At 42.5% G+C, this 27,085-nt stretch overlaps 1 protein-coding gene across 2 annotated transcripts; it reads right to left on the minus strand.

The window, feature by feature from the left end:
* On the minus strand, positions 1-26,969 carry IMMT (inner membrane mitochondrial protein). 2 transcript variants are annotated; one of them, XM_083709335.1, is made up of 15 exons: positions 26,741-26,969; positions 22,176-22,249; positions 21,264-21,450; positions 20,296-20,419; positions 18,636-18,767; positions 17,539-17,625; positions 16,190-16,326; positions 15,515-15,618; positions 15,068-15,203; positions 12,209-12,338; positions 11,084-11,098; positions 7,865-8,088; positions 4,659-4,790; positions 3,443-3,572; positions 1-982 (listed from the first exon to the last, which is right to left on the minus strand). In XM_083709335.1, the coding sequence occupies exons 1-15, from the start codon at positions 26,780-26,782 to the stop codon at positions 375-377; spliced, it is 2,262 nt and encodes a 753-aa protein (XP_083565461.1). In that variant the 5' UTR covers positions 26,783-26,969; the 3' UTR covers positions 1-374. The 2 variants fall into 2 exon arrangements, with proteins under 2 accessions (XP_083565461.1, XP_083565462.1); XM_083709336.1 differs by lacking the exon at positions 11,084-11,098.
* Between the last annotated feature and the right edge of the window lie 116 nt (positions 26,970-27,085).

A 27,085-nucleotide genomic window follows, 5' to 3' on the forward strand; every position in this document is an offset into this window, starting at 1 on the left:
GTGGGTTTAACACCATTTATTTAAGTGCACCAAGTGGGTGAATCAGTAATAGAGGTTATAAACATTATTTTGGTTGGCTGACAAGCCTGATCAGTTACCTGGAAACTTAAATTTTTGTTATGCAAGTTGCAAAAAAACATTCCAGACATGATAAATGGCTGAGGGGGGGGGGGGAGGGGAGATACAAATGCAACCGGTGCTAAGTGAGAAGAAAACTAGAGACAGAACACCACGTCTTGCCAAGTGACATCACAACTCTGGTACGGTTTCCAAACCTCCTAGATCTAAACCTTTGGTTTCCTCCCCGGCACTGTTAACGAATCTTGCATTTGTGTGGTTCTGAAGACACGGTAGCCTTGCATAGCTCATCTGCATCAGTCCACCTGAGTTGTTCCTAAACCCACAGCAGTGGCATAGGCAGTCAGGATATCCACCACTTGTTTTGCCTCTAGCGTCATCCGAGCTTCATTCAGCCAGTCCTGAGCCACTCTCCTGGATTCCCCTTTCAACTGATTGACAAACTTAGCTGCCAGCTCCAGGTCTCCGTGTTCGATGCAATAGGATGCGTAAGAGAGCAACTTAAATGTGTCCAGGTCTTCGGGGCCTAGCTCAGAAGGCGGCTTCAGCTGCTGAGGGTGCATGAGGAGAAGGGATTGGAGGTAAGAGAGGAAGTATTGATACAAGCTGTTTCTCGTTTCGTCTATCAAGGCCACCCTCTTCGCCAGCTTTTGGACAGTGTGGAAGCGTGCCCTTAGTGCCTCTTCTGTGTACACTCCTCGACTGAGCGATTCCCGCGGAAGCGCAGCTGTTAAGGCCTGGGTGAACGTGTTGTCAGAACAGCTGGCCTGGATGGCTTCTACTGCACTCTCCAGGGGCTCGGTGGGGCTGTCTCCAGAAGCAGTTTTCATACTTTGCTTCAGAGCTTCAACCGAAAGCCACAGCTGATGGGCCTTCCTGGCTTCCTCCTCAGCAACAGCATGGCCTGTAACATAAAATCCCACAGTGGCTTAACAGCAAGTCCACTTGTAAACAGTGATTAAGTGGCTCATACATTAGCTCAAGAACCCCAACAGAAGTAACTTTGTAGGGTGAGATCAGTACAGTGGTACCTCGGGTTAAGTACTTAATTCGTTCTGGAGGTCTGTTCTTAACCTGAAGCACCACTTTAGCTAATGGGGCCTCCCGCTGCCGCCACACCGCCGGAGCACAATTTCTGTTCTCATCCTGAAGCAAAGTTCTTAACCTGAAGCACTATTTCTGGGTTAGCAGAGTCTGTAACCCGAGGTACCACTGTACTTCAGTGCATGGCTCGGACAGAATGATGGCTTGCAACAGGATACACCTGAGCCAGTGACATCACAACTCAAATTTCATATCCCATGCACTGCACCAGCTCTCAAATTAAGGTGGGCCTTAGTTTGCTTAAAGCTGTTTATGTATAGCAGGCTCCGCCAACCTGTCTGTGGCTGATGGGAGTTCTAGTCCAAAGCCTGGGGGAACCAGGTTGGCAAATCCTGCTGTGCAGACTGGTCATTTGGCAGCCTGCAGGAACAAGCAAAACATCTATTGAGATCTGGCCTTTCCAAATTGACCTATGGATGTTATCTACAGAAGGGAAGCACCTTCCCACCACATTCTGTCATAGAGAAGAGGCGGAAAGTGTGCCTGAGCCTTTGCTGTCATAGAGAAGAGGAGGAAAGTGTGCCTGAGCCATTGGTATCTGAAGAAGTGTGCATGCACACGAAAGCTCATACCAAGAACTAACTTAGTTGGTCTTTAAGGTGCTACTGGAAGGAATTTTTTTTTGTTTTGACTATGGCAGACCAACACGGCTACCTATCTGTAACTGAGCCTTTGCTGATTTGGTCTGGCAATTCTCTCTTTAGTGGCTGGAGATTACCGTATTTTTCGCCCTATAGGACGCACTTTTCCCCTCCAAAAATGAAGTGGAAATGTTGTGTGCGTCCTATGGGGCGAATGCAGGCTTCAGGAAGCTATCCGCAAGCCTTGGGAGCCCGTGGGAGTTCCCGCCGGTCGCCCCACGCTTGTGGATAGCAGCCTGTTCTGGGGGCTGGGGAAGCTCGGGCTTCCCCAGCCCCACGCCAGGGGGGAAATTTTTTTTTTCTTTATTCCCCCCCCCCAAAAAAAAACCTAAGTGCGCCCTATGGGCCGGTGCGCCCTATAGGGCAAAAAATACAGTAACTCTTGAGGCCTCCCCTAAATACATCACATACAATGAAAAAGAACCAGAGTTATCCAGGTCTAGCATTTTCAGCTTGAGTGTATCACATCGTTGCAAAGGCCTTCAGTCCGCTCCCAATTCACAAAGGGTCATGCCAGAATTTTGGTGTGGAGCAGACCCTCTGAAATTAGCAAGTTAGGTCCAATAAGGTCAGTGGTGTATTCAGTAAAATTCGTTCTGGAGGTCCATTCTTAACCTGAAACTGTTCTTAACCTGAGGTACCACTTTAGCTAATGGGGGCCTCCTGCTGCTGCGCCGCCACACGATTTCTGTTCTCATCGTCTGTAACCTGAAGCATATGTAACCCGAGGTACCACTGTATATATTCTGAATTTAATAATGTAATGGTACTACCGTATCTCGGGTTACAGACGCTTCTGGTTACAGACTCCACTAACCCAGAAATAGTACCTCGGGTTAAGAACTTTGCTTCAGGATTAGAACAGAAATTGTGTGGCGGCGGCACAGCGGGAGGCCCCATTAGCTAAATGGTGCTTCAGGTTAAGAACAGTTTCAGGTTAAGAACGGACCTCCAGAACGAATTAAGTTCTTAACCCGATGTACCACTGTAGTTGAATACCATCAGGAGCAGAGAGCCGCACATGAAGCAGAGGGAGATCACAATTTGTTCCCACAATCCGTGCAAGTGGTAGCATCTGCCTCTTTGTGCACGACAAAGAGATCAGCTGCAGGGACTGTCTCTCACCATTCCAACCAACCACACCAGGTTCCAGGGCATATTGGCATGCTTGGAGCTAGTATGATAGATCAGGGTTAAAGGTAAAGGGACCCCTGACCATTAGGTCCAGTCGTGGCCGACTCTGGGGTTGCGGCGCTCATCTCGCTTTACTGGCCAAGGGAGCCAGCGTACAGCTTCCAGGTCATGTGGCCAGTATAACTAAGCCGCTTCTGGCGAACCAGAGCAGCACACAGAAATGCCGTTTACCTTCCCACCGGAGTGGTACCTATTTATCTACTTGCACTTTGATGTGCTTTCGAACTGCTAGGTTGGCAGGAGCAGGGACCGAGCAACGGGAGCTCACCCCGTCTTGGGGATTCGAACCGGTGACCTTCTGATCGGCAAGTCCTAGGCTCTGTGGTTTAACCCACAGCGCCACCCGCGTCCCTAGACCAGGGTTACTCAATCAGAAAACGAAATTAGCCAGACAGCAACACTCCTGTCAGTTTTCCCATACTCACTTTCAACGGCCTGCTCAATTCCTCTCAGCCTGGCATAGGCTGTGTTGATGTCCAGAGTGAAATTGTCAAGCTGTTCCTGAGTAAGGCGTTTATACTGCATTTCTTGTTCACTGAGTTTTTCCGACAAGTCCTGAAACCAAACACAGTATCAAAATAAGCTTTCATGAACACTATCATCTTCCCAAGGCGAGTACACCACAGTGTTAGAAACTGAGATATGAAAGCTAGGAGCTAAACAGCACCTTAAACCTAGGTTATGGGCGCCACAATGGAGTGTCTAGGTGCACTCTTTTATAACAATACAAAGCTGAAAATGAATGAACTGCAGCTAAAATCTTATGTTCATTTTTCACATGGTCTAGTTCTCATTGTAAGACTGCAAAAAACATACTTCCACTGCCCGCCCACTTAATATTATTATGAGGGTCCCTTCTCCAGTCTTCAGAGAGTGGCTGGAAGAGGAGGCAGGAAAAGGTCCTCTTTACTTCCAGCAGTGGCAGTTTTCTGAAATTTTAAGTGCAATACTGTGCCCGGAGCTCAGAAACTGCTCACATTAAAGAAATTCCCTGTCGCAAAATGCGCCTAGAACAATGGGAGCTTCAAACGCTGCTACACCAGCGATCATCTTCTTAAGAACCATTTCTAAAGATGTCAGATTTTTAGTGCCTATTTGATGTACTTTGTAGCATCAAAAAAACCGTCATTTTTCCATTAATATTTAAAATGATTTATGATAGAGCCTGTCCTGATGGAGAAAAAAAAAAGCCACGCTACAACAAAGAATTCTTGCCACCTTTGTGCCTAGAATCGGATTTAGGACATCAAGTATGTAATAAAACATATTGTCCCACATGTACTTGGAATTAAATCATGTATTAGCTGAGGTCAGCGGAAATAAATCCACAAATGCACAACCTTAAGCACTTACATAGAAACAACTTCAGCTTAGATCAATGGCATTATTATGGCTGGGATCAAGATTTTAAGAAGGCAATAAATAATAATAATAATAATAATAATAATAATAATAATAATAATAATAATATTATACCCTGCCCATCTGGCTGGGTTTCCCCAGCCACTCTGGGCAGCTTCCAACAAAAGATTAAAAATGCATTAAAAATACATTAATAAGGCAAGTCTTTTGAGACTATAGTGAAGCAAAATGCTACACTCAAAGCCAACGGACGCTTCACAATCATATCACAAACCCCACCTGGTCAAATTGCAGCTTGAGTTCTTGCTCTTGGATTTTGAGCACATCTCTCAAGTGATCAGCATGTGCAGCAGCCTGCCGGCGGAGCTGAGTCCTCATTTCAGTCTCCATTACTTCTCTGGCTTCTTCAACCTGCCAAAAAGTCACTAGCAGTCACCATTTTGTAGCCTATTAGGGGCCAATGTAATTAGCTGATTTTACAGGAACAGATACCCATACCTGAGCCATTGGACAAACAGCAATTTTATCTAAGAAATGAGACCTATTCCCTAAGAGACCTACAAAACCCTAGTAAACAATGCTGTGTCACGTGAACTAATACATTGCTGAACTTGTTGCCACAACAACCATTTTGAAATTTCTGACTGCCTTCCCCATATTTAAAAAGAGCTAAGAGGACTTCCGGAGGTGGCGCCTCCGATAATGGCGGACTCCCTCTGATCCAGAGGGAGACAGCCCCACAGAAATCGGGTCTTACCGCTGCAGCGAAGCGGGGACCCTTTCAAAAACCGCAGGCGGAAGAAGCCGGCAGTCGTGGGACTCGGCGGGCACCGTTTGCGCCCCCCCCGTTTAGCAAAGGAACTCTATTAAGGGCTCCGGAGCGAGACGGGGGTTGACGTGGTGCTGAGAGTCAATCGCTACTTCTGTGGAGCGAAGCTGCACAGCCGATGTCGGAGAGCGCTGTCCTTTTTTCTGTGACAATTCGGACTTTAAACAACAACCCGCGAGTAGGATAATTGAAACTTTTGGACTTAAAAAATATTTTTGAATTTGAACCGAGACGGGAAAGTGTAAACAGGAAGTCCGCTTCCCGTTTCTTGTATAAAGTATAAAGCAAAGATCTTACAAGCTAAAAGCCGGGTAAATTGACAGCTGGGAATTTCCTTCATTTTTACTCATCAACCCCCTCAGCCAGCAGGAGGAAAGGGGGGGGGGGGAATTTTGACTTTTAAATCCTGCTGAGAGCATGTTAAGAAAGTAAGCTTCCATTGTCCCTAATCTGGGGACGGAGTGACAGGAAAGAAATCGTCGGTGATGCCTGTAACCTGACTATAGAAAAATCGAGAGATAGAATTGGAAAAAGGGAAAAAACAACTCTAATGCTCCCCTCTGCCTGTGTGTCTTACGTTGAAAGGAAACAAAATATCGGAGAATTAAAAGTAATCTTTTCCTTTCGGGGTTACATTTTAAAAATGGATGCTAAAAAGTAACTACACCCCCTAGAGGTAGCTTGCCAGTGTGTTTGCTACAAGCTACAAAGAGAACATTGTAACTGGGAGACCGTGGGACTAGATCCCTGACCTTGACAAAATGACAAAGGGAGTTTTATTTACTCTGGACAAAATATATGATGTGCTGCTTCAGCTGGATGAGAAAGTCTCCCTGATGAATCAACAGATGGTTTATATAACAGCTGCAGTCAGCAAGGAGGTGCCAACGGGAAATGTAGTTACAGAAACTCCACATCAATCTACTCAGGAAGCTGACCTAACAGAGCAAGTGCGAGGGCAGAGAAAGATGGAAGAGGTTGTGAATGCACCTCAAAAGATAAAGAGACTTCAAGTCCTACATGACCAAAAGTTGCAACATTGGGAAATGGAACTTGGAGGACACTGGCCAAATTTTGGATTTAAGAAATGTTTTATCTCTGGTGGAACTGTGAAACAAGTGGAAGATTATTTCTGGAACAACTGTTTTTTGGATTACAAGTTAAATGATGGGGTGTACATCACCGGGGAATGGGACAATTGGATGAAAGGAAATCAAGAATCTTACTATACGGAACTCCCCGGAGATTGGCTCCCTAAAGAGAAAGAGAAGAAAATGTGAAAGAACCCAATGGGGAATAAGGATGTATGCAACTACAAACAGAAACAAGAAAACTCGCAGAGGGGGCTCAGAAGTGACCTGAGGGCCTCAGATATTAGAACACCGGACTGAGAATATATAATGATATAAGGACTGACACTATCCGGAAGCAGAAAAAGGGACGTTGGATAAACTTAGAACGAGAAATGCTTTTTGTAAAAAAATTATATTTATGGAATTAGTGTAATACTAATGAAATAATAAGAGATGATGGAAAGGAATAATTGGCTTTAGCAAAAAGTCAAACATGGTGTAAATTCAATAATTTTTAGGATTAAGAGGATAAGAAAAAATCAATGAGCTCAATATAAAAAATTAAGGTCTGAACAATAAGGGTGAATTTGCTGAACAATTTTTTAAAATGGAATACAAAGAGGGAGGTGGGAGGAAGTCAGGAAAATAAGTGAAAGAACGTCGGGAATTTGAAAGGAGGGATTTTATTTTTCTTTTTACTTTTTTACTTTTTATCCTTTACCTTTAATTTTTTATTTCTGTCTTGTTTTTTGAGTTGAATTTTAGGCTTTTGTAAGTTTTGTATAATTTTTTCTTTTTGTGTTTAATTTTTGTTGTTGTCTTTGTAATCTTTTTTCGTGTGAAAATCTAATAAAATATCATTTTTTTAAAAAAAGAGCTAAGAGTGCTTTTGAAAGTGAAACAGGCTTAAAATGAATCTGTCCTCCGAAGTCTAATTGAAAAAGTCACAAAAGCGAAAAAAAGGTGTCTCACTGCGAATACGCTGGGCAGGTTAAAGGGAGTGCATACCAAAAAAACCTGTTGAGCACTTTCTTATATTTCCTTCTTTTACAATAAAATGTAGGCACATTATTTTCTTAAAGGAGCAGCTTTTTCAGGATTTTTACAAGACGTATTAGTGACTGAAGAAGACAGTTAAAAGGAGTTTTTAGATGGGTGCATGGTCATACTGGTTTGATGATGCACAAAGAATGGCCTTTTCCCATAAATTTGCCAGGAACTGCACCTTATTTCTGAACAACCCACATCACAGCAACTGCTTAGCTGTCTCGGTTGCTGCAGCCAGCTCCACTTATTAATTGGTCCAAATGCTTCCCTTGACTGTGTCTGCTGGTAGATGGATCTTGTGTCTAAGGTGGGTCCCTGGGCAGTGCAACCGAGTAACTGAAAGTATGTACTAAAAACCTATTGAGAACCAGATCCACAGTGTACAAAGCTGTACGGACATCTGGTCATATTACTCAGCAGAATTAACGTTCTGTGTTCTTCCCTTTCAAACGACTAAAAACATTGTGTGTGCAGCTGCATGCGTACACGCCCAGAGAATGATCACAACAAGACTGGAAAATAAGAACAGTGCTTACCTTCTTTTCCTGTTCAGTTTGGATTTCACTCTTATGACGTTCTAGTGCCTTTGCCACCGCTGACTCAAAAGCTTTTTTATCTTCCAGTTTCTGCTTTTCCAGGGCTGTCTCAATGTGCTGCTGTTCTCGGACTCTCAACTCCACCAGCTCCTTGTTGAGTTGGTCTATACGTCGGTGAGCATGAGCAATGAGAGAGTTCAAGTCGTCTGTTGTCAGCTTGCCAGCTGAAGAGAGAAGACGGTTAGATACAGCAAACTGTAAAAAGGACACCAGACCTTTATAATCTAATTATTTGCATGGGCAAAGCAGGTAATAGATAATATTTTAAACTGATGTGACTGGTCAAATATGACTGCATATTCCCCTTGGTTCAGAACACAGGATAATGCTGTTCATTCAAAAGAAAGCTGTCAGGAATGAAACCCAAGAGGGGTTTCTGTGCTTTTCAAAGAAAATGTTCACCAAATTAAGCTTATCTCATTATAGTTTTTATATATATATATATATATATATATATATATATATATATATATATGCAGGTTTTGGTGTCCTCGGGTGTCTTCCCGTGTAAAAGTTGGGGTGTCTAGGCGACGTTTCGACGAGGTCTCACTCGTCATCTTCAGGCTGGAGCTTTCGGCTTCTTGTTACTGGAACAGAGCGGGATCTCAATGTTTGAGTTCCTATAAATACTGTAGAGGGGGTGTGGTGTCTAGCCTCCAATGTTCTGGGCAGAGAGAACAAGGGCACTACAGATAAAATTAGCAAAATCCTCCATAAACACAATATCAAAACAGCCTTTTGCACCAACCAAAAAATAGCCAATATCCTCAGAAACCCCAAGGATAAAATCCAGTTGGAAAACCAAGGGATCTATGAAATACCCTGCAAAGTCTGCCCAGCCACGTACATTGGACAAACAAACAGACGAATAAATGCACGTATCGCAGAACACAAGAATGCCGTCAAAAAAGAAGAAAAAACTTCCTCTCTTTTCCAACACATGAAAGAAACAGGACACGAAATTAATTTTGCAGATTCCAAATTGCTCTTTAACACGGAACATCACCACAAGAGAATAATCATGGAAGCCATCGAGATAGAGAAACACCCTCACAACATGAACAAGCGTGACGACACATCCCGCTTGCCAGACATCTGGAAATTAGCCCTCCCCACAAAAACTGACACCAGATCCAGAGGCACACAGAACGCCAACACCAATCAACCACACCAGACCCAAACCCAGACCCTCTCCACAGATGAATTACTGACACCATCCAGTAGCCAATCCATGGTGGCACCTCCGGATGCTGCACCCCCCTGCAATCCCTACACAGATCTGGCTGACACAAGCCACAAAACCACAGCTCGCCCCTATACACGAAGCCAAGCCAAAGCACAACTAAGTGCAATACAGCCATCTTCTCAGGAAAACTCTTCACAAAGTTCAAGAGGTCAAGACACAAAGACTTTAGCAACTAATCCACACCTAATGACCCACCTAAGTGGTACTCAGGATATCACTCAAGAAATCACTCAAGGTATCTCTCAAGTAATTAAGGAACAAAAGAAGAAAAGGCACACTAGCCTGGGAACTTCCTCTCTGCCCAGAACATTGGAGGCTAGACACCACACCCCCTCTACAGTATTTATAGGAACTCAAACATTGAGATCCCGCTCTGTTCCAGTAACAAGAAGCCGAAAGCTCCAGCCTGAAGATGACGAGTGAGACCTCGTCGAAACGTCGCCTAGACACCCCAACTTTTACACGGGAAGACACCCGAGGACACCAAAACCTGCATTCCTGTACCCGTGAAAATCTACGAAAGCATATATATATATATATATATCTCATTATAGTACAGTGTCGTACAGGGAACCAGACAGAGGGCTTTCTCGGTGGTGGCACCCGCCCTGTGGAACACCCTCCCCTCAGATGTGAAGGAAATAAGCAGCTATCCTATCTTCAAAAGACATCTGAAGGCAGCCCTGTTCAGGGAAGTTTTTAATATTTAATGCTGTATTGTTTTTAACACTTGATTGGGAGCTGCCCAGTGTGGCTGGGGAAACTCAGCCAGATGGGCGGGGTATAAATAATCTATTATTATTATTATTATTATTATTATTATTATTATTATTATTCCTAGAAGCAGGACGTCATCTGTATTGAGTCTAAAATTTCAGGATTCCTTCTGGGGCCTGGGACTAGTATTAAAAGAAAGGAGGAAAAAAGTGATGCCCACTGACCTAATCAGAGAAAAGCAAAAATATTCTTTACAAGTGTATTTTCTTACCCAAAGATCATCTCAAGCAAAACAAAACAAAAAAACATAGCATATACTGTGGGCTTTGTGAATTCATGTGAAAAAGAAAGGACAAAAATTGCATTAGTGGAGGGAGCTTAAATCAGGGATTTCTGAATGGTCTCATGGAGTCAACCAACTACCGTTAAAACAATAATGTTAAGAAGTAAAAAGAGCTAAATGAAACACTGGAATAGCTGAAAAGAATATTGCAGCAAATATTTTGGGCTGAATATAAAGGATGAAGTCTGCCGGCAAATGCATTCATGTTAAAACTGGTTTGATATTGGAGGTTCTTACAGCACACAAGTATCTAGTTTATCCTAAGCAAGCCTCTCTCCAATGTCAGCTATAACTTAACTTTGAGAAGCATGAACCACTCGATGCATAGTATTTGTGTAGTATGTGCATGCGTGATATGCAAGATGGGTATTAACTGCAACATGCTCCCCACTGGTCAATTTGCTTAGTCTACAGAGGGGTTGGTGTAAGCAGAAACAGATGTTTTGCTCTTGGGGCTTTAATAGCCGACTCTTCTGCTATAGTAGATTTTCTCAAAGGGAATGAAGGTTGGTGGCATAGGTCTAACAGTGACCGTTTTTTACGTTCAGTCCTACATTCCAGCTATCTGTAAAACAGTCATCTGCGGACAGCTTAGGGATATGTTTTTACTCAGGCCACCATCACATATAACTAGAGGTGCACTGATGATTATCTACACTCACAGCCTTGTGACTGTCAAAACAGATCATCTTCTTTTTAGTAACACACCAAACTAGAGCCTCTAGTTACTCTTAGAAGTAAAAAGCCAAACAATTGAAGCAACTTGGATACATGTACTTGCCATCCCATTCCCAAGAAGAAATGCACAAGGCACACAGCGTTTACAGAAAGCAGAAATGAGAAAAGAACTCACCGATATCAGTTATCTCTGCAAGAGAAAATGAAGGTTTGGAAAAATTAAAGCATGTCCACAGAAGCAGATCAACGAGCCGTTAGAAGCATGCAGGAGTGGAAGAGCACAGATGCAAGCAGACAATTCAATCATTAATAAAGAGTATACTTGAAAGTACAGCATAGAATGGTTCATTTCATAAAACCATCTGGGCCATGCTGAAGTGTGGAGGCTTACAATAATCTAAGTTAATTACAGCCATTAATTGGAGAGGGCGAAGGGCGCCTGGTGTTTCCCCCGCCCCCAAGGTCTTCTGTCCTTCAGAAAAGCTTTATCAGACCCCACCAAACTCAAAAAGCCCAGATTTCATGCACTTTTAAAAAGTGCAAACAGTGCTAGAGTGTGCATGCTGATACCCACCTTGAATATATTATTATACTCCCTTCTGAGGAGGTACAACTTAGTGTCCCAATTCAGATAAACTGAGAGCACAGGCACACACTCCCTTCAAATGTGTTATTCAGACATAAGTTTATCAGTTATTCCTTTACCCTCTTTCTATTAAATACTTAGATGAGAGGAGAGCGAAGGTAACAAACTCTCATAACTACTGTTCCAACAGAAATGTGTTCTATTTATTAAGGAAATGTACATATCCCGCCTCTCTTGTTTTTTCTGTAAAACAATCAGACTTTATCTTGGTTAACGAACACACTTTTTCTCTTACTTCTAATTTATGGTTTTTAAATGCTTTTAGCTTTTCCCCATTTTAATTTTTGACCCCAACCCCCTCTGCTTATTAAAAGCTCAAATATATAAGGCAGCAAACGTTTGAGCCATGCCCAATTTATGTGTGCACCAAACCCGTAAGTTCCCAAACAAGGACCACTATAATATAGTTGAGCAAAGTGACAAGAGAGCCCTGCTTGCAAAGGAACAATCAAGAGCTCCCTTTAAGTTCCTAATTGTTCCTTTGTAACTGTCTGTACCTGCCCCCACACCTGACATCACATATTATGTTAGGTGTGTTTTGTGAGGAATGGGCTCCTGGGCCAAATTGGGAAATCAATGAAAGTTTTATTTAGTGCTCTAAACTTTGGCGTACCAGTAGAGATGGTCAGGACGACAACTAAACATATTACTTACTTAGTCCCTTCCAACCAGACTGAACTTCTGGAGTAACACTATCAAGCTCTTTCTGAAATTCTTCTCTTGCTTTGGTTACAAGTTCATGGTACTGAGTTACTATTTTAGCTTCTGACTGGGCTGCTTGCACCTAAGGAATAAATAGAGAAAAGGAAAAAATTCTTAAGGCAGGCACTGCAAATATTTCTAGCTGGCAAGACAATGAAGATTAAAAATGAAATACAGTGGTACCTCGGGTTACATATGCTTCAGGTTACAGACTCCACTACCCAAAAATAGTACCTCAGGTTAAGAACTTTGCTTCAGGGTGAGAACAGAAATCGTGCTCTGGTGGTGCGGTGGCAGCAGGAGGCCCCATTAGCTAAAGTGGTGCTTCAGGTTAAGAACAGTTTCAGGTTAAGAACGGACCTCCAGAACGAATTAAGTACAGTGGTGCCCCGCAAGACGAACGCCTCGCAAGACGAAAAACCCGCTAGACGAAAGGGTTTTCCGTTTTGGAGGCGCTTCGCAAAACGAATTTCCCTATGGGGTTGCTTCACAAGACGAAAAAATCTTGCGTCCCCCGGCGGGGTTTTTTTTTTTTTCTTTTTTCGCCCTTTTCCTAAGCCGCAAAGCCGCTTATCAGCTGTTCCGCTGATAAGCCGCTTGACAGCTCTAGCACTAATCCGCTAAGCTGTCAATGGGCTTGCTTCGCAAGACGAAAAAACCGCTAGACGAAGAGAATCGCGGAACGAATTCTTTTCGTCTTGCGAGGCACCACTGTACTTAACCCGAGGTACCACTGTAATAGTCTAATACTCATTCGAATTCATTAACCACTCTTTGCAGACACCAGAAGTCACTGCATTACATACACAGCTGGAAATTAGGGCAAAGGTCTAATTGTAAAAGCATATAGTTAAAGCAGGGAGGAGTAGTTGCAAGGGCTTTTATACAATATACTCATCTGAATGTACTTAATGTTCAGAGCAGAAACAAAATATTTGATATTTTTTAACTTGAAAGACCTAAACTAGGACAACTACATTTGCATTGCATACGGAATCTAATAAAAGAAAGGCAGAGGAATCACATTTCAACAGAAAGCCTATACAGGCAGACATTTTATCCCTCTTGAAGACAGAGGAGATAAGGAACAGGGACATTGAATTACTGCACAGCCACTAACTGGTTCATTGGTTTAAACATTTTTACTTTGTTTGGTACATTACAAAAATCAGAACCAAAACACATTTTTTAAAAGTTACAAAATAAGAGCAGCTAAAGCAAAATTGGCACATGTCTTGCCTGCATATATTTGGCAGTAAAAAAACCAGGAAATTCAAAATTAGCCACATTTTTCCATTTCATCCAAACCAGGAAACAATGATTACTGGCTTCTGAACAAGCCAGGATATTCAACTAAGGTTTACTATTAGCTTCTTCCAAAGTTGGTAACCATGGTTTTTCCAATTTGGGTGAATGGGGGGGTTACGGTTAATTAGAGGCTTCCTACTTCTTTGGTGCAGAGGAAGGAGCAAAGCGGCTCCATGCACAGGCAAAAGGCTTGTGCTGTTCTCAGCTTAATAAACAGATTACCTGAACAAGCTTACTAAGTTAAATCACAAAGAGCAGTTCTAAAAAGAGATGCAGTCTCTCCTGTTTCCAGCAGCTTAAGAGACACATGCACTGAGAGCTACTGTGCCTGAGCACAAGTGGTCATTAATACTTCATTAGCAAGCAGCCGTAAAAACCACAGCCTACAACATTGATTTTGAAATATCCTAAGGAGAGTGACAAAGAGCTGAGCAAATACAGGTAACTCCCAATTTACCCAGAAGTTAAATTCCAAGGCACCACACATTCAAGTGAAATTGCGTATATATGAAATATAATTGAAAAATTCTGCAAACACCCTGTTCTGCCCCCACCACACCCCTTTTGAGGTCGCTTCCAAATTCGGCGCAATACGTATGTGCAGTTGCGCACATATTGAACATGCATAAATGAGAGGTTGCCTGTACTCAAAAAGGTTCCCTGAATCTTAGGCTTGAGGCCAAGAAAAATCAGCATACAGTGGTGCCCCGCAAGACGAACGCCTCGCAAGACGGAAAACCTGCTAGACGAAAGGGATTTCCGTTTTGGAGGCGCTTCGCAAAACGAATTTCCCTATGGGCTTGCTTCGCAAGACGAAAATGTCTTGCGAGTTCCTGTGGGTTTTTTCCCCTTTCCCCCCTTTTTCTAAGCAGCTAAGCCGCTTATCAGTTGATCCGCTAAGCCGCTAATAGCGCTAATCCGCTAAGCTGTCAATGGGCTTGCTACGCAAGACGAAAAAACCACTATACGAAGAGCCTCACAGAACAGATTAATTTCGTCTTGCGAGGCACCACTTTAGTGCCATCTCTGAGTATAGCTGTGCCTTTATGTGCTGTACCCAGTGATTTTTTTCTGGGAGGACACATACCCCTAAACATTTTGTGAATCTAAGTTTGGCCTCATTGAGGGGCAGTATTTCAATATGAGTAGGAAAATGAGAGTATCCCAAACATTTTTTTGGGGAGGGGAGCACTGGCTGTACCCAATGACTATCATTGCCTCAAGCCCTGTACAACTCATATCACAGATTCTGCCAACGTAAAAAAGTCATAAGACTTTTTTGCCACTCTCTACTTCCTTATGGTTCAAATACAACAGTTTAGAAGATGGGGTTAGTTCTCAGATGCTCTGATATCCCAAAGACAATCTCACAAGTACTCAAGTGCTCTGTTATATTCATAATGTGAATAAACATACAACTGGAAATCATATTCATAAGCATCCAACTGGATATTCATAAGCATTCAATTGGAAATCATTAAAGCTAATTTGGCCAAAGTTTACCTTTTTGACCACATTGTCCAGATCAACGATCATATGACGAAGGTTCTCTTCTGCAGCTTGGATGTGAGGCTTGGCCCCAGGAATCTGAGACTTCTTGGCACCATCAATCACTTCCTTCGTTTTCTCCAATTCTTCTCTAAACAGAATCAGAAGCCACCAATTAGCTATATTAATATTCACTGTCTGTTAAAAGAAAAACGTGAAATATAAAATCTGTCAGTCCATGGCATGTTTGGGAGTGCTTTTGGGGTGAGGGCTGAGCCTACCATTCCTAACCACTGAACATCAAGCTTGATGTCTGCATAAAAAGCTATTTTACGTGCATAGCCCCATATTAGGCTCTATTAGTCACATTTAAACATGTTTTTATTATTTTTATCTTCTTAATTTCATAAAATCCCATTGTTTGCTTTCTACCGGATTACTGCTGCAGCTAAGAAATCTTACTTGGCTTTTAAAAGGACGTCTGCAGCTTCATCCACAGCTCTTCTACGATCCTTCAATGCTTCCTCCAATGTCCTCCACTGAGTCGCCTTTTTATCACTTGGAACCTAGCAAAATGCACAATCATCCTCAATTTCTCAGGTTTCTAACTGCTTGTTAGAAACCAGCACACACTTACACAAACTGCCAAAAATCTATCAGATGCCTCCTCATCTGACAAATTTTACACGTTTACAAAGAACATGGAAAATGATTATAGTTTGCCATCAAATTTGTTGTGCAACATGTATTTTTACAAACGTTTCTCTACACAAGCAGAAAATAAGTCTGCACGATTTAACACAAGCAGCAGAAAAGGAAGATCAGACCTACATCATGCTCTGATGAAGCAGTATATACAGAAACAGGTAACTCCATCCATCCATCAGTGAGTAAAAATTTCCAGGTATCATGAGAGTCACCTTCTCAGATATAGTTGAAGAAACCAAGTACAGTGGTACCTTGTTTTGCAACCACTTTGGATTACAACCGTTTTGGATTACAACCACGTCAAACCCGGAAGTGTGTGTCCCTTTTTTTTATTACAACCCATTTTGGGGGGGATTAAAACCCATTTCTGGGGGGGAGGCCCCATTGCTGAAAGCGCAGTAATTAAAGTAATTAAGCAAACACACACACCTCAGAATTATCCATAGCCTCTCTTAACTTCTGGGCATGAAGATTGACAGCTTGCACGGCAGCCTCCTGGAGTGTAATCGCATGCACGGTTGCACGAGCAGTGCCATTCAAAGCACTTTCCAAGGTCGCTGCAAGAGCTGGTGAGAGAAGAAGTAAAACAATTTGGCTTGTCCACTTCTCATCTTGCATAGCACGGTTTTGTATTTCCTTCTTCCCATACGCGTCTGGTCCACGCCGCTGGCTCAGATTATGGCAGCTAGGCTGCTTCTGGGGGCAAACTACTGCCAGCTTGTAGGATTTGCACTGGCTGCCCAATCTGCTACTAAGCCAAGTTCAAGATGCTGGAGCTAACATATAATTTACTGTATTTTCTTGATTAAATCTATATACAACCCTTCATCTGAAGATCACAGGGCAGCTTACAGCATAAAAATGCAGAATCAAAATTAAAAAAACAAACTCCCACACTTTGAAAAAGGCCACAGGTTTTTTAATCAGACAAAAGCCTGGTTATAGAGGAACATTTCTGCCTAGCGCCTAAAGATATGTAATGAAACCAGTAGGCAAACCTCCCTGGCGAGAGCATTGTACGAATGGGGAGCCAGCACAGGAAAGGCCCGTTCACAGGTTGCCACCCTCCAGACCTCTCATGGAGCAGGCACATGAAGAAGGGGCTGAGATTATGATCACAGGCTATTCCTGTATACCAAGGTCATTGCAGTCTGCAGGAGAACGTCTCCTACAAGTTCCAAACGTATGATAAACCCACTCTACAGCAATCTGGATAAGAGCTTTCAGTGCAGCTGCTCCTATTCTGTGGAACAGCATTCCTGTTGAGATATGACATGTGCCCACTATCTGCACTTTCCAGAAACAATTGAAGACTTTTTTTGCTTTGATTGGCTTTCAACTGAAAGACCTGGGGGAAAGCATTACTGCACGGAGCCTAAGCTGCGAGTGAATGTAAGGTGTGAAACTGTAAAACAGGTTCCACTGCTTACATGACATAGCAGTTAAGAGCAGGAATTGAATAATTTGTAAATCTATACACCAAAATAAGTTTCTGGGAGAGCAGAAGAATGGTTAGAGACGCTTCCACTCCAAAGCAAACTGCTTAAACTACTACAACTCAGACATTCTTCATAGGATTTTTCTGAAAATGTGGGCAAAGTATACCCTTCCCCAGGTAGATCATTTTCATGCCAAGACGAAGCTGACAGGGCAAAGTGAAATTTTATGATAACAGCTTTCAGCTTCAAAAAACTAGCCACCCTTATTACACAGCTACTCTTGCAGCTGAAAAGCAAGCCGAACTTGAAACTGCCAAGGTATACTGTTTGCCTACATACCAGAAACCTTCGCTTGTTCCTCTTTATCTTGCTTTGCAAGACGAGCTGCAACCTCATCAGCTGGCCTCTCTTTTACACGTTTTTCACCTAGGTATAAAGGTTTGCATTTTAATAAAACACTGAAAACCAAGATTGATAGAAGTTTGTTCACGAGGCAGCTATTTCACTGTTAAGAAACAGCTGAGAGGTCAGTGTTCTAGAAGTGTCTTTTGCCAACAAGCTGATCTCTTGGCTGGTCATGCTCCATGATTAAACCAATCCACCTAGCAATAATAAATTCATCAAGGTGACAATACACTTGGCCAGGACATTACATTCAGAAATCAGTGAGAACTTAACAATACAACGTAACCACCCATGTTCCATATTTCTGTTCACCTTCTAACAAGTGTCATACAAAGAGCCCCAGCCTTCCTCTCTCGCTTCGAAAATGGGGTCATCTCTGCACCAATTCAGAACTTTGAAGGGCTTAGTGAAACAAAAGAGAAAATCTCTGCCCACTTCAAGGTAGAGGAGTATGCTGAAACAGCCCATTTTGGTGGTGGGTTTTCCTCTGGCCCCAGAAGGCAAACTGGACTTGACTGTGGTGGGCAGCCAAGATGCTGAGGACACCCTGGTTAGTCAATGCCCAAAATGACTGTCTGTTCCCATCTCCAAGATATGGACCTGAGAAGAAACTGTCTTCAATATCTCATGGAGGCAAGGCATGAGGAAGACACCTGTGGTTTCAACTCTACAGTCACTTCCTGACCTGGGAGTAAGCTTTATTGGGCAAAGAAAAACGACTTTCTTCCAGAGAAACATGTACTGTATTAAGGCTGTTTGAAGGGCAGGAGGAAGGTCCTTATAACAGAGATTCTGGCAAGACTATTGAAGCCAGTCAAAATATGTGGACCCCTGGTGAATTCTATCATCACTTACAAATATATTCTCTTTTCCTTCATATACCTTGATTAAAATTTGGTAAGGCCAGCAGAGGGAACAATGGAACAATGGAAGGGATTCATCACAATGTAACTCTAGTTTTGCAAAGTTCTCTTCTTTCAGAATTTCAAAAGTAAAGAGGCTGGGAGTTTGCAAAAAGAAACAAACAATACCTAGGTCAGGAGGTTTGTGTTTTCCTTCAAGAGGTGCGTGACTTTTGCTCTGTTCTGTCTCCTGCATGCCTGGAGCTGGAACGGAAACAGCTTCACCTGTTGCTGAAATTATCTGAGCCGCTTCTGAACATGCTGTAATTATCCACATGCAAACATAAATTAAAACCATGACAAATTTTTTATAAATTGACATACTATCTGAATGGAGTAACTTTTGAAAGAATGAAATAATTTGAAGATTCTGAGCCTCTTTTACTGCTTTTATTTGGTCCTTGCTCTTCTTTCTTGAGGTTTTTGAAAAACTTTATGCAGAACCACAATTGTTTGCGTGAGTCAAACGGCAACACCAATGAACAAAAAACAACAGCAAGAACTATATGGCACCCAAAGGAACATAATATTCTCTGCCAGTGCATAAACTGTATAATATAGAAAAAGGAAACCGTCAGTGTCGTATTCATCAGACAGAGGTGTTTAAGGAATATGCAAACAACATGAGATGATCGTACCTTCTTGGACACTCCAATCATTAATTACTTTTCCAAAATGTGTCATGTGGTGCTGGGATCATCCTTGTACTATCAGGCTAATTGCATGAAAAATTTAAAATTTCATTCTGCAAAAAAGACATCCCATTCTACTTGCCCTTCAAATATGTGGATTTGATGTCTAAGCTTCCCAGTGTCTATTTTCCAAAGTTCACTATACCCAAGAACTACAGTAGGGGTTCTATTTCACTTCCACAGTTATCTTATCACATGTCTGGCTGTGACAGGTATGAATATCAAATCTATAAGTACTATAATCACACACCCACAGATAAAACAATGAAAAAGCATTCTTTTTCCTGTTTCAACAGTTGTTTGTCCAGTTACAATCCTGATCTCTTTAGTATCTCATCGCGAAATCTTTCTAACTGTGGGCATTCCCACCTCAAATGAAGATAAATGCCATGCTAACCACAACTCTTCCAATTTTGCCAAGCACATGTCAATCTCACCAGGCTATAATCAGATCGGCTGGGCATAAATTAAAAGTGAATGTCCAAATTAACTGGCTTATTTCTCTCTCAATTGTTCCATACGTGGATGGTGGTGATATAGGAGTCTTTACACCAGTACAGGCCTCATTTTCTATACTGAGTCAATACTGTAGAAGGATGAATTATTTAATACAGGTGTCAAGAAGAAACGCCTGCTGAAAACGTTTTTGCTTCAGTGTGCTTATCTAGATTGATGATTTGGTTACATGTTTCATTGTGTTTTTAAAAGTTTTTAATGCTTTTACAATGTTTTACGTGGTTTTTTTAAATTGTATTTTTATTGCAGATGTTTGCCTTCTTGGCTTCTTTCGGCGGAAGGGTGAGATATAAAATTTAGTAATTTAGATTGCCATGCTTTCTGCACCATATGAACACAACACAAAATTTTGCAACTGTATGTGAGTTTTTGGAAGGAAAGGTTGCAAAAGAACATTCCTTAATCCTGCAGCCAATCAGAAGCTGCACTTTGGTTTTCAAACTTTTGGAAGTTGAACGGACGTCCGAAACGGATTCCGTTTGACTTCCAAGGTATGACTGTAGTTTCAAATTCCAAATCATAAATTGCTCATAAACAAGTCAGCCCCCTCCTGCATATTTTTATAAGATATCATATCTTACCTTCTTTTTTCTCACTAGCAGCTGAGGGTTCCTCTGTTTTACTCTTTGCAATTTTGGCAGCAGGCTGTTTAGATTCTTTCATTACCTCTGTTACAGAGGAGATTTTCAATGGACCCGACTGTATCTGTGAGTAGGGGGGGAAATCTCAGTGAATTGCATACTATGAAGAATGCATGTAAGACAGATATACCACTTAAATATGCAAAACTCCTAGACTGGGGTGGATAACTTGTGGCCTTCCAGATGTTGCAGAATTACAACTCCCAGCAATCCCACCCTGCGCAAGATGGAAGAAGCAGTTTGGGGCAGTGTAAGAAAAGCAGCAGAAGAGAAACAACATTTCAAAGTGACAGCATATCCCAAGGCTAGATTATCTCTTTCAATGCGCAGCATGTCAACACACTGAAAGGTCGTGTGCACATGTGAAGGCACTCACAAAGGGCACTCATTGTCAACACGAGACTACAAGGGGAAAAGAAGGCACCTGTCTTCTCTGAAACTAATAAGCAAGCACTCTCTCAGAACTGGAATCTGACAATTCGAGGACCAGTTTATCCCAATGAAAAGGTGTATAATGCTATAAAAGTGTGGCAGTTAACCAACATATTTTGATAGGAGTAAAAGAATCAGGAATAGAAGTGTGCAAACGCAGCTTTAAACAGCATACATTTTAAGTAAGATGGCAGTATATCTTCATAACCCATGAAATCCCAGCCTCTTTTAGTACACCCATGAAAAGCTTACAACAAGAACTCTGACCCCAGCAGCTGAATCACGGTTATGAAGCCTGAGGACAGCTTTCTAATCAATTAGATTTCTCAGTGGCATTAAGTGTGCAAAATCTAAAGCACAACTTAAGAATTGGAAAAATGACAGGTGTGTTATTAAAGCAAAGATAGAAACTTATTCAAAATTCACAATTTTGAAAAACTTAATAAAAAAAATTGGGGGGGGGGATAGAAACTTACTGGCTTCTTTGGTGTTGGAATACTAAAAGAAGGACCCAGTACCATGTCAAAGACGTTGCTGGAATAAGGGATGGTCTTCTCTACATTTTCTCGGAAGCGTGGATCATACTTAGCATATAAAATAGTTCCGCCTACTCCTCCACCAACAAACAAAACACTGGCTCCTATGATTTTGCCTGCAGAGACACTGTTTAAAAAGAAAATCCATGCTGATATATAACAATAAATTTATAGTACAAGTCAGAAAGCATCAAGGATTACAGATGTTCAGTACCTAGAGCTACAGCTGTCTAATATTTTCTAAGCCAATTAAAATAATGTTGGCCCTTTAATTAAGGAGAATGAAGCAGGATATGCAGAAAGGGATTTAATACAAGACACTTAGATAGACAGGACAGTTGTAAATAAGATGAAGATCTTATTACAGTTTCTATTCCATTACACCACCCAGAGATCCTCTGATAAAGGGTGGTATATAAATTGAATAGATAAATAAATAAATAGTTTACCCTTGTACATTTAATAAGCCCAAGGGCTTTCTCTAACACATTGGGCTCCTTTGGGAGGAAGAACAGGATATAAATAAATGTAATTAAAATAATAATGGTATTGTATCCAGCCACTTTCAAAGCACGATCAGGGCAGAAGCCACACAGCTCCACAATCTAGCTACCACACATAAATTCCTTTCACACATCTACACCAGCTGGTGACATGATGTGCAGAATGGCCTTGGCAGATCTATGTGGAGGGGGCATGAACCTGTGGCAAAAGACTGCCTCACACTTTATTTATTGTTCACTTTTTTGACTCAATGAACAAAAAATGCTTTGCTAGGCACTGGTTTATCTAGCAAAAGGAATACCCCACTGAGGATTTAATTTTTTAAAAAAAGATGATGGATCTACCTACCCAGATTCTCCAGATGTAGCATATCCACGACCCAGACGTAATGGACGGACTGAACTTCTGCCACACAGACAAGTCTAAAGGAAAAAGAAGAAACTTGTGATTGACAATGGCTCCATTCAAACCCATTCCACGTAGCTCAAAAAGAATCACAGAATCATTGTTCTGTTGCTGCGGCTTTGCTTTTTGTTAAGAGGAGACTTGCAAATAACATTATCTCATTATCCCTTCTGACAACACATACCCATACAGAAAATTGTGGCCCACTCTGAAGGAACACCAACCATTAATGTTCTTGTTATTTAATAAAACTACGGTACCTTGTCTGGTCATCTGGAAGCCATTTTTATTTGCCACAGGTAACCAAGCAAGTGACTACTGATACAGTTGCATTAATACACTTAAGCAAACTGAATACAGTATTTATCTAACTAACTCCATTGCAAGATCATGAAATATTGTAACCTCAGATCCAGACACGCTAACTGAAAATTATACAAAGCAGATTACCTTTTATCCCTCATTTCACGATCTTAAAAAGCTTATGAACCATATTTACTACTGAGAGGAAGTCTTGCAATCATGACATAACATTATCTCATTTCAAGAGATCTCTTTCAAAACGATTGATAAATTGAGTCACTCGTAAGCAATATTGGAATCAGTTTACAGAACCTAAATTGACACACACACAAAAAGCTTGCAGGGTTGTGGGTTGTAAATATTGGCATCTAAATATTAATAGCAATATTAAATTCAGTCAGACACAGGTTAGTTTTAAAACTTAATTAGCTAAAAACTGCAACAACTTACTGAAATTAGAATTCCCTTCACTGAGCTGCTGCAATGTTATATAGAATATTCACACATGCCCCTGATATTCTGGCAATCATTTTTAATATATCTAAAAAGGTTTGCCACTAGCAAGCAAATATCTTTCTGTGGAAAAACCTTTTTTTTAAAAAAAAAATCCCCACAGTACTGTAATACTGCTTTAAAAGTGTTGGCATAACTCTGATTTTCCACAGGAAGAACAGATGCCCAAAACCTTCATTAAAACCATATGTGAAGTTAGAAAATGGAAAACTCTGGAAGTCTGTGTTCCATGACACACCCTAGCTCAGGAGTTTCCATCAATTGAAAACATAATTTTGAAAATGCCAGACAGATTGGCATCCAGAATTTGAACACCCACGCTCAAAAGGTCAGAATTGGCATATAGTTGTGAGACTTTGATGGCTTCAAAATAGTCACACAATAAAGTATTTGGTCAATTTGCGTGAAGGCTTTTACTCTGCATGCTAAGCTCTGTTGTTTAATAGCTTGTATTTTCCAGCCCAATGTACCCCAATGGTGCCCCAGAAACCTAGAATACAGAAATGCAATAATCTCACTTTACAATTCATTCAGTTATATGCAACTTTATAGTGCACAGGCCTGAACTTCTCTCTCTGCTGAACTGTACAAATGATTATAGACCAGATGGTAAGATTGTTTTGTCATTGAACAGCAAGATCAAAACATATGAAAGTTACTTACAGTGTTTAAAAACATATTTTGAGTACTTTCTAGAGAAGGTCAGAAAATTCAACAAAATGGCATATGCAGCCACGTGCACTTTTACCGAAGTCCCACTAACATTTAACTTGAGTTACACCAAAGTATGTATAAACTGGCTATGTTTTACAGTACAATCCCATGCATATTTATTCAGACACAAGACCCATTATGCTCAATGGGACTCACTGCTACTAAGCGCATATAGGATTACAGCCTTGGTCATAGTCCCAGACATTTTCACAGCTGTCTCTTTGAATTTCTCTTTTTGCCTTCTTTCTTTCTAAATAAATAAAAAAGAACTCTGCAATAAGCAATCTGGGGCTCCATTCCAACCTCATCTTCGAGTTCCTTTTCTAACAGGATTCACAAAAAGAACACTTTAAGAACACCCACCAAAGCTCTTGCTCCACTAATCTAAACATCAGAATTCAGTGGGCAGGAATAAGTGAGCAAGTGGGGCTCTTCAATTGTGGCACCCTGACTGCTTGATAGAACACCACACTGTCCATTTTTAGAATGTTAAAAACAGGGCTGATATCAGTGGGTGTTCTTATGGCAAGGTCTTCATCGGCATAATCCTACATATGTTTACTCAGCAGCTAATGACACTATATTCAGCAGGGCTTACATCTTGGAAAGTTTTAAGTACAGTGGTGCCTCGCAAGACGAAATTAATTCGTTCCACAAGTTTTTTCGTCTTGCGAGTTTTTCGTCTTGCGAAGCACGGTTTCCCATAGGAATGCATTGAAAATCAATCAATGCGTTCCTATGGAAACCGCCTTCAGACCAGGTCCGGGGACAGTCTGTCTGAAGGCTGGGGGGGGACAAGGGCTTTTCTTCCCACCCCCAGCATTTTTAAAAACCCCGGGACAGCGGAGGACTTCTCCGCTGTCCCGGGGCGATTTAAAAGCCCCCGGGAAGGCAGGCAGGGGTGAGCAAAGACTTTTGCCCCCCCCCCCGGCCTTCAGAAGAGGTCCACGACCTCTTCTGAAGGCTGGCGGGGGCAAATGTCTTTGCTCCCCCCGCCTGCCTTCAAAAGCCGTCCGGGATAGCGGGAAGCGCTTCCCTGCTATCCCGGACTGCTTTTAAAATGCTGGTGGTGGGGAGCAAAGCCTTTCGGCCCCCGCCGGCCTTCCTGGACCTCTTCTGAAGGCCGGAGGGGGGGGGGAAGGCTTTGCTCCCCACCGCCAGCATTTAAAAGAGGTCCCTGGAGATTTCCCTATGGGCTTTCTTATTGCGAAGCAAGCCCATAGGGAAATTCGTCTTGCGAAGCAACTCGCAAACGGAAAACCCTTTCGTCTTGCGGGTTTTCCGTCTTGCGAGGCATTCGTCTTGCGGGGCACCACTGTATGCTATTGTGTCTTTTTTCACTACCACTTTAAGCTGTTCTTTTGGATGCATTTTTTTCATGTGTTTTTTCCCCTTTTAATACAGGTACACGGTTTTATTGTTCACCATTATCTTAAAGCTTATAAGGTGCTCTGAATTCACATTACCGCAGAAAATGTGTGTGTGTGTGTGTGTGTGAGAGAGAGAGAGATTATAATGATCCATATTATAATGATTACTGGTTACCAATTTGTCTCCGGGCTCAATTCAAAGTGCAATTATTATTGTTAACTTTTGAAGGCATAAGTCCAGGACCAGTTTAGTTCAATAATCACCTCATCAGAAAGGAAACTCCCCAGGCATTAAGATCTACCTCTGAGGCCCTGCTCTGGTCCCCCACAAACATTAGAAATGTGGTAGGTGTGCACAAGAAAATTTTGGGCTTTTGTTTTGTTTCTGCTGTTATGCTGTCCAGAATCTAGAACCTACCCTGACAGAAGTTTATCTGGCCCAACTGCTGCACACTTTCCAGCAAGACTTTGTTTCAACAGGCATTTTTGGATGCTGCTTCTTAAATGATAAACACGGGCTGTTTGCATTGTATATTTTATCATTGAAAGCCACCTTGAGTTCCATGATAGAAATGGTAGGTATACCTGATTGCAAAAAAATAATTTTAAGCTTTGAAGAAAAACCCAGCATGTATGAAGCTCCAAAGCCACTACGCTTTCCAAAACTGTTACTAGTTAATTAATTAGAATAGTAGTCTCAAGATCTCTAAATGGATAATGACAGAAGAAGGTGGGGTAGCCAGGCCTTGCTCTGCAACCAGGCGCAGCCCTAGAATCTCTTTTTGACACTGTGGCCTGCAAAACAAACGAACATCTAAAGAGTAAGTGCATAATGTTTTCTGCCACCACAGCCTGCTTAGTAGGTATGAGGAAGCAGACTTTCCAGCACACTACTTGCCGCAGATATTAAACAGTGTAATCTTTAGGACACAGAATAATTTAAGCAAGGTCATGTCCTTCTACCAGCTATGAGAAGGGCCTTGCCGGCTTTTTTTTTTAAAAATGGATCAGCGTTGCTTGCCAAAGGACACACCCCTGGAAGCCAGTTCGCTGCTTCACGTGAAAACCCCAAGAAGTAGTGAGGGAAACCCGTGGAGGCCCTGTTTCTGGGTTTAGAGGTGACATCCAAGGAGCCTACAAGACCCAGCAGCCCTCTCTCCAGTGGCGACCCTACGGCAACTGGGAGCGCCCATCCACAGCACCGCCTCTGCACGTGAGCACGCGTTCTCACGAGCGTTTCATGGCTTCGCTCTCTTCCGCCCGCCTCTGAGGCAATGAAGAACTACGAAAGCCCCGGTTAGACTTGCTAGAGATACGAGTAGAAATATAGAGACAAGGCACAAGCGTCCCGCAGTGCATGATGGGAAATGTAGTCTTGGATTTATTCATGAAAAGAAGACAAACCACGCGAGTCGTCCCGGCTGCCGACGCCCCCGGCTGCCCCCACCCCTACCCCAATATGGGTGGCCAATGGGCTCCTTCGCGGGACTTCCCTCCTCCTCACGGGCCAGGCGCGGGTTCACGGGCGCCCTTCGCCTCCGTCACGCGCGCGAGGAGGCTCCCGCCGCCCGTTCGTTTCCCCCCTCACGCCTTTCTGCTTCCTCTCACCTGAGCCGCTGTGCTCCCCGCTCGGTGACAGGCCCGCAGCATAACGCCGGTTCGCTGAGGGAGGCGCTCGACGGAAAGCGGCGGCAAAGCGAACCTCGGGCCTTACGCTGCGTGCGTGCTTGCGCGCATGCGCGTCTTGTCTCCGCCCCTCCCCGCTTTGCGCGCAATCGCTCTGAGGCCGAGCGCCTGAAGAGGCGGGGCTTGAGGCTCGCCAATCAGGACGGAGGGGGCGGGCGGTGCGCGAGGGAGCGCTTCTGTGCCGCAGCGGCCAATCGGAAGGCGAGCCGCCGTCAGCCCGCCTACCTAGGCAGCATATAGAGCAACAATAATAGAGTAGGCGCAGCC

This window comes from Podarcis gaigeae (assembly GCF_964106915.1).
Source record: "Podarcis gaigeae genome assembly, chromosome: 13".
NCBI classification, from domain to species: domain Eukaryota; kingdom Metazoa; phylum Chordata; class Lepidosauria; order Squamata; family Lacertidae; genus Podarcis; species Podarcis gaigeae.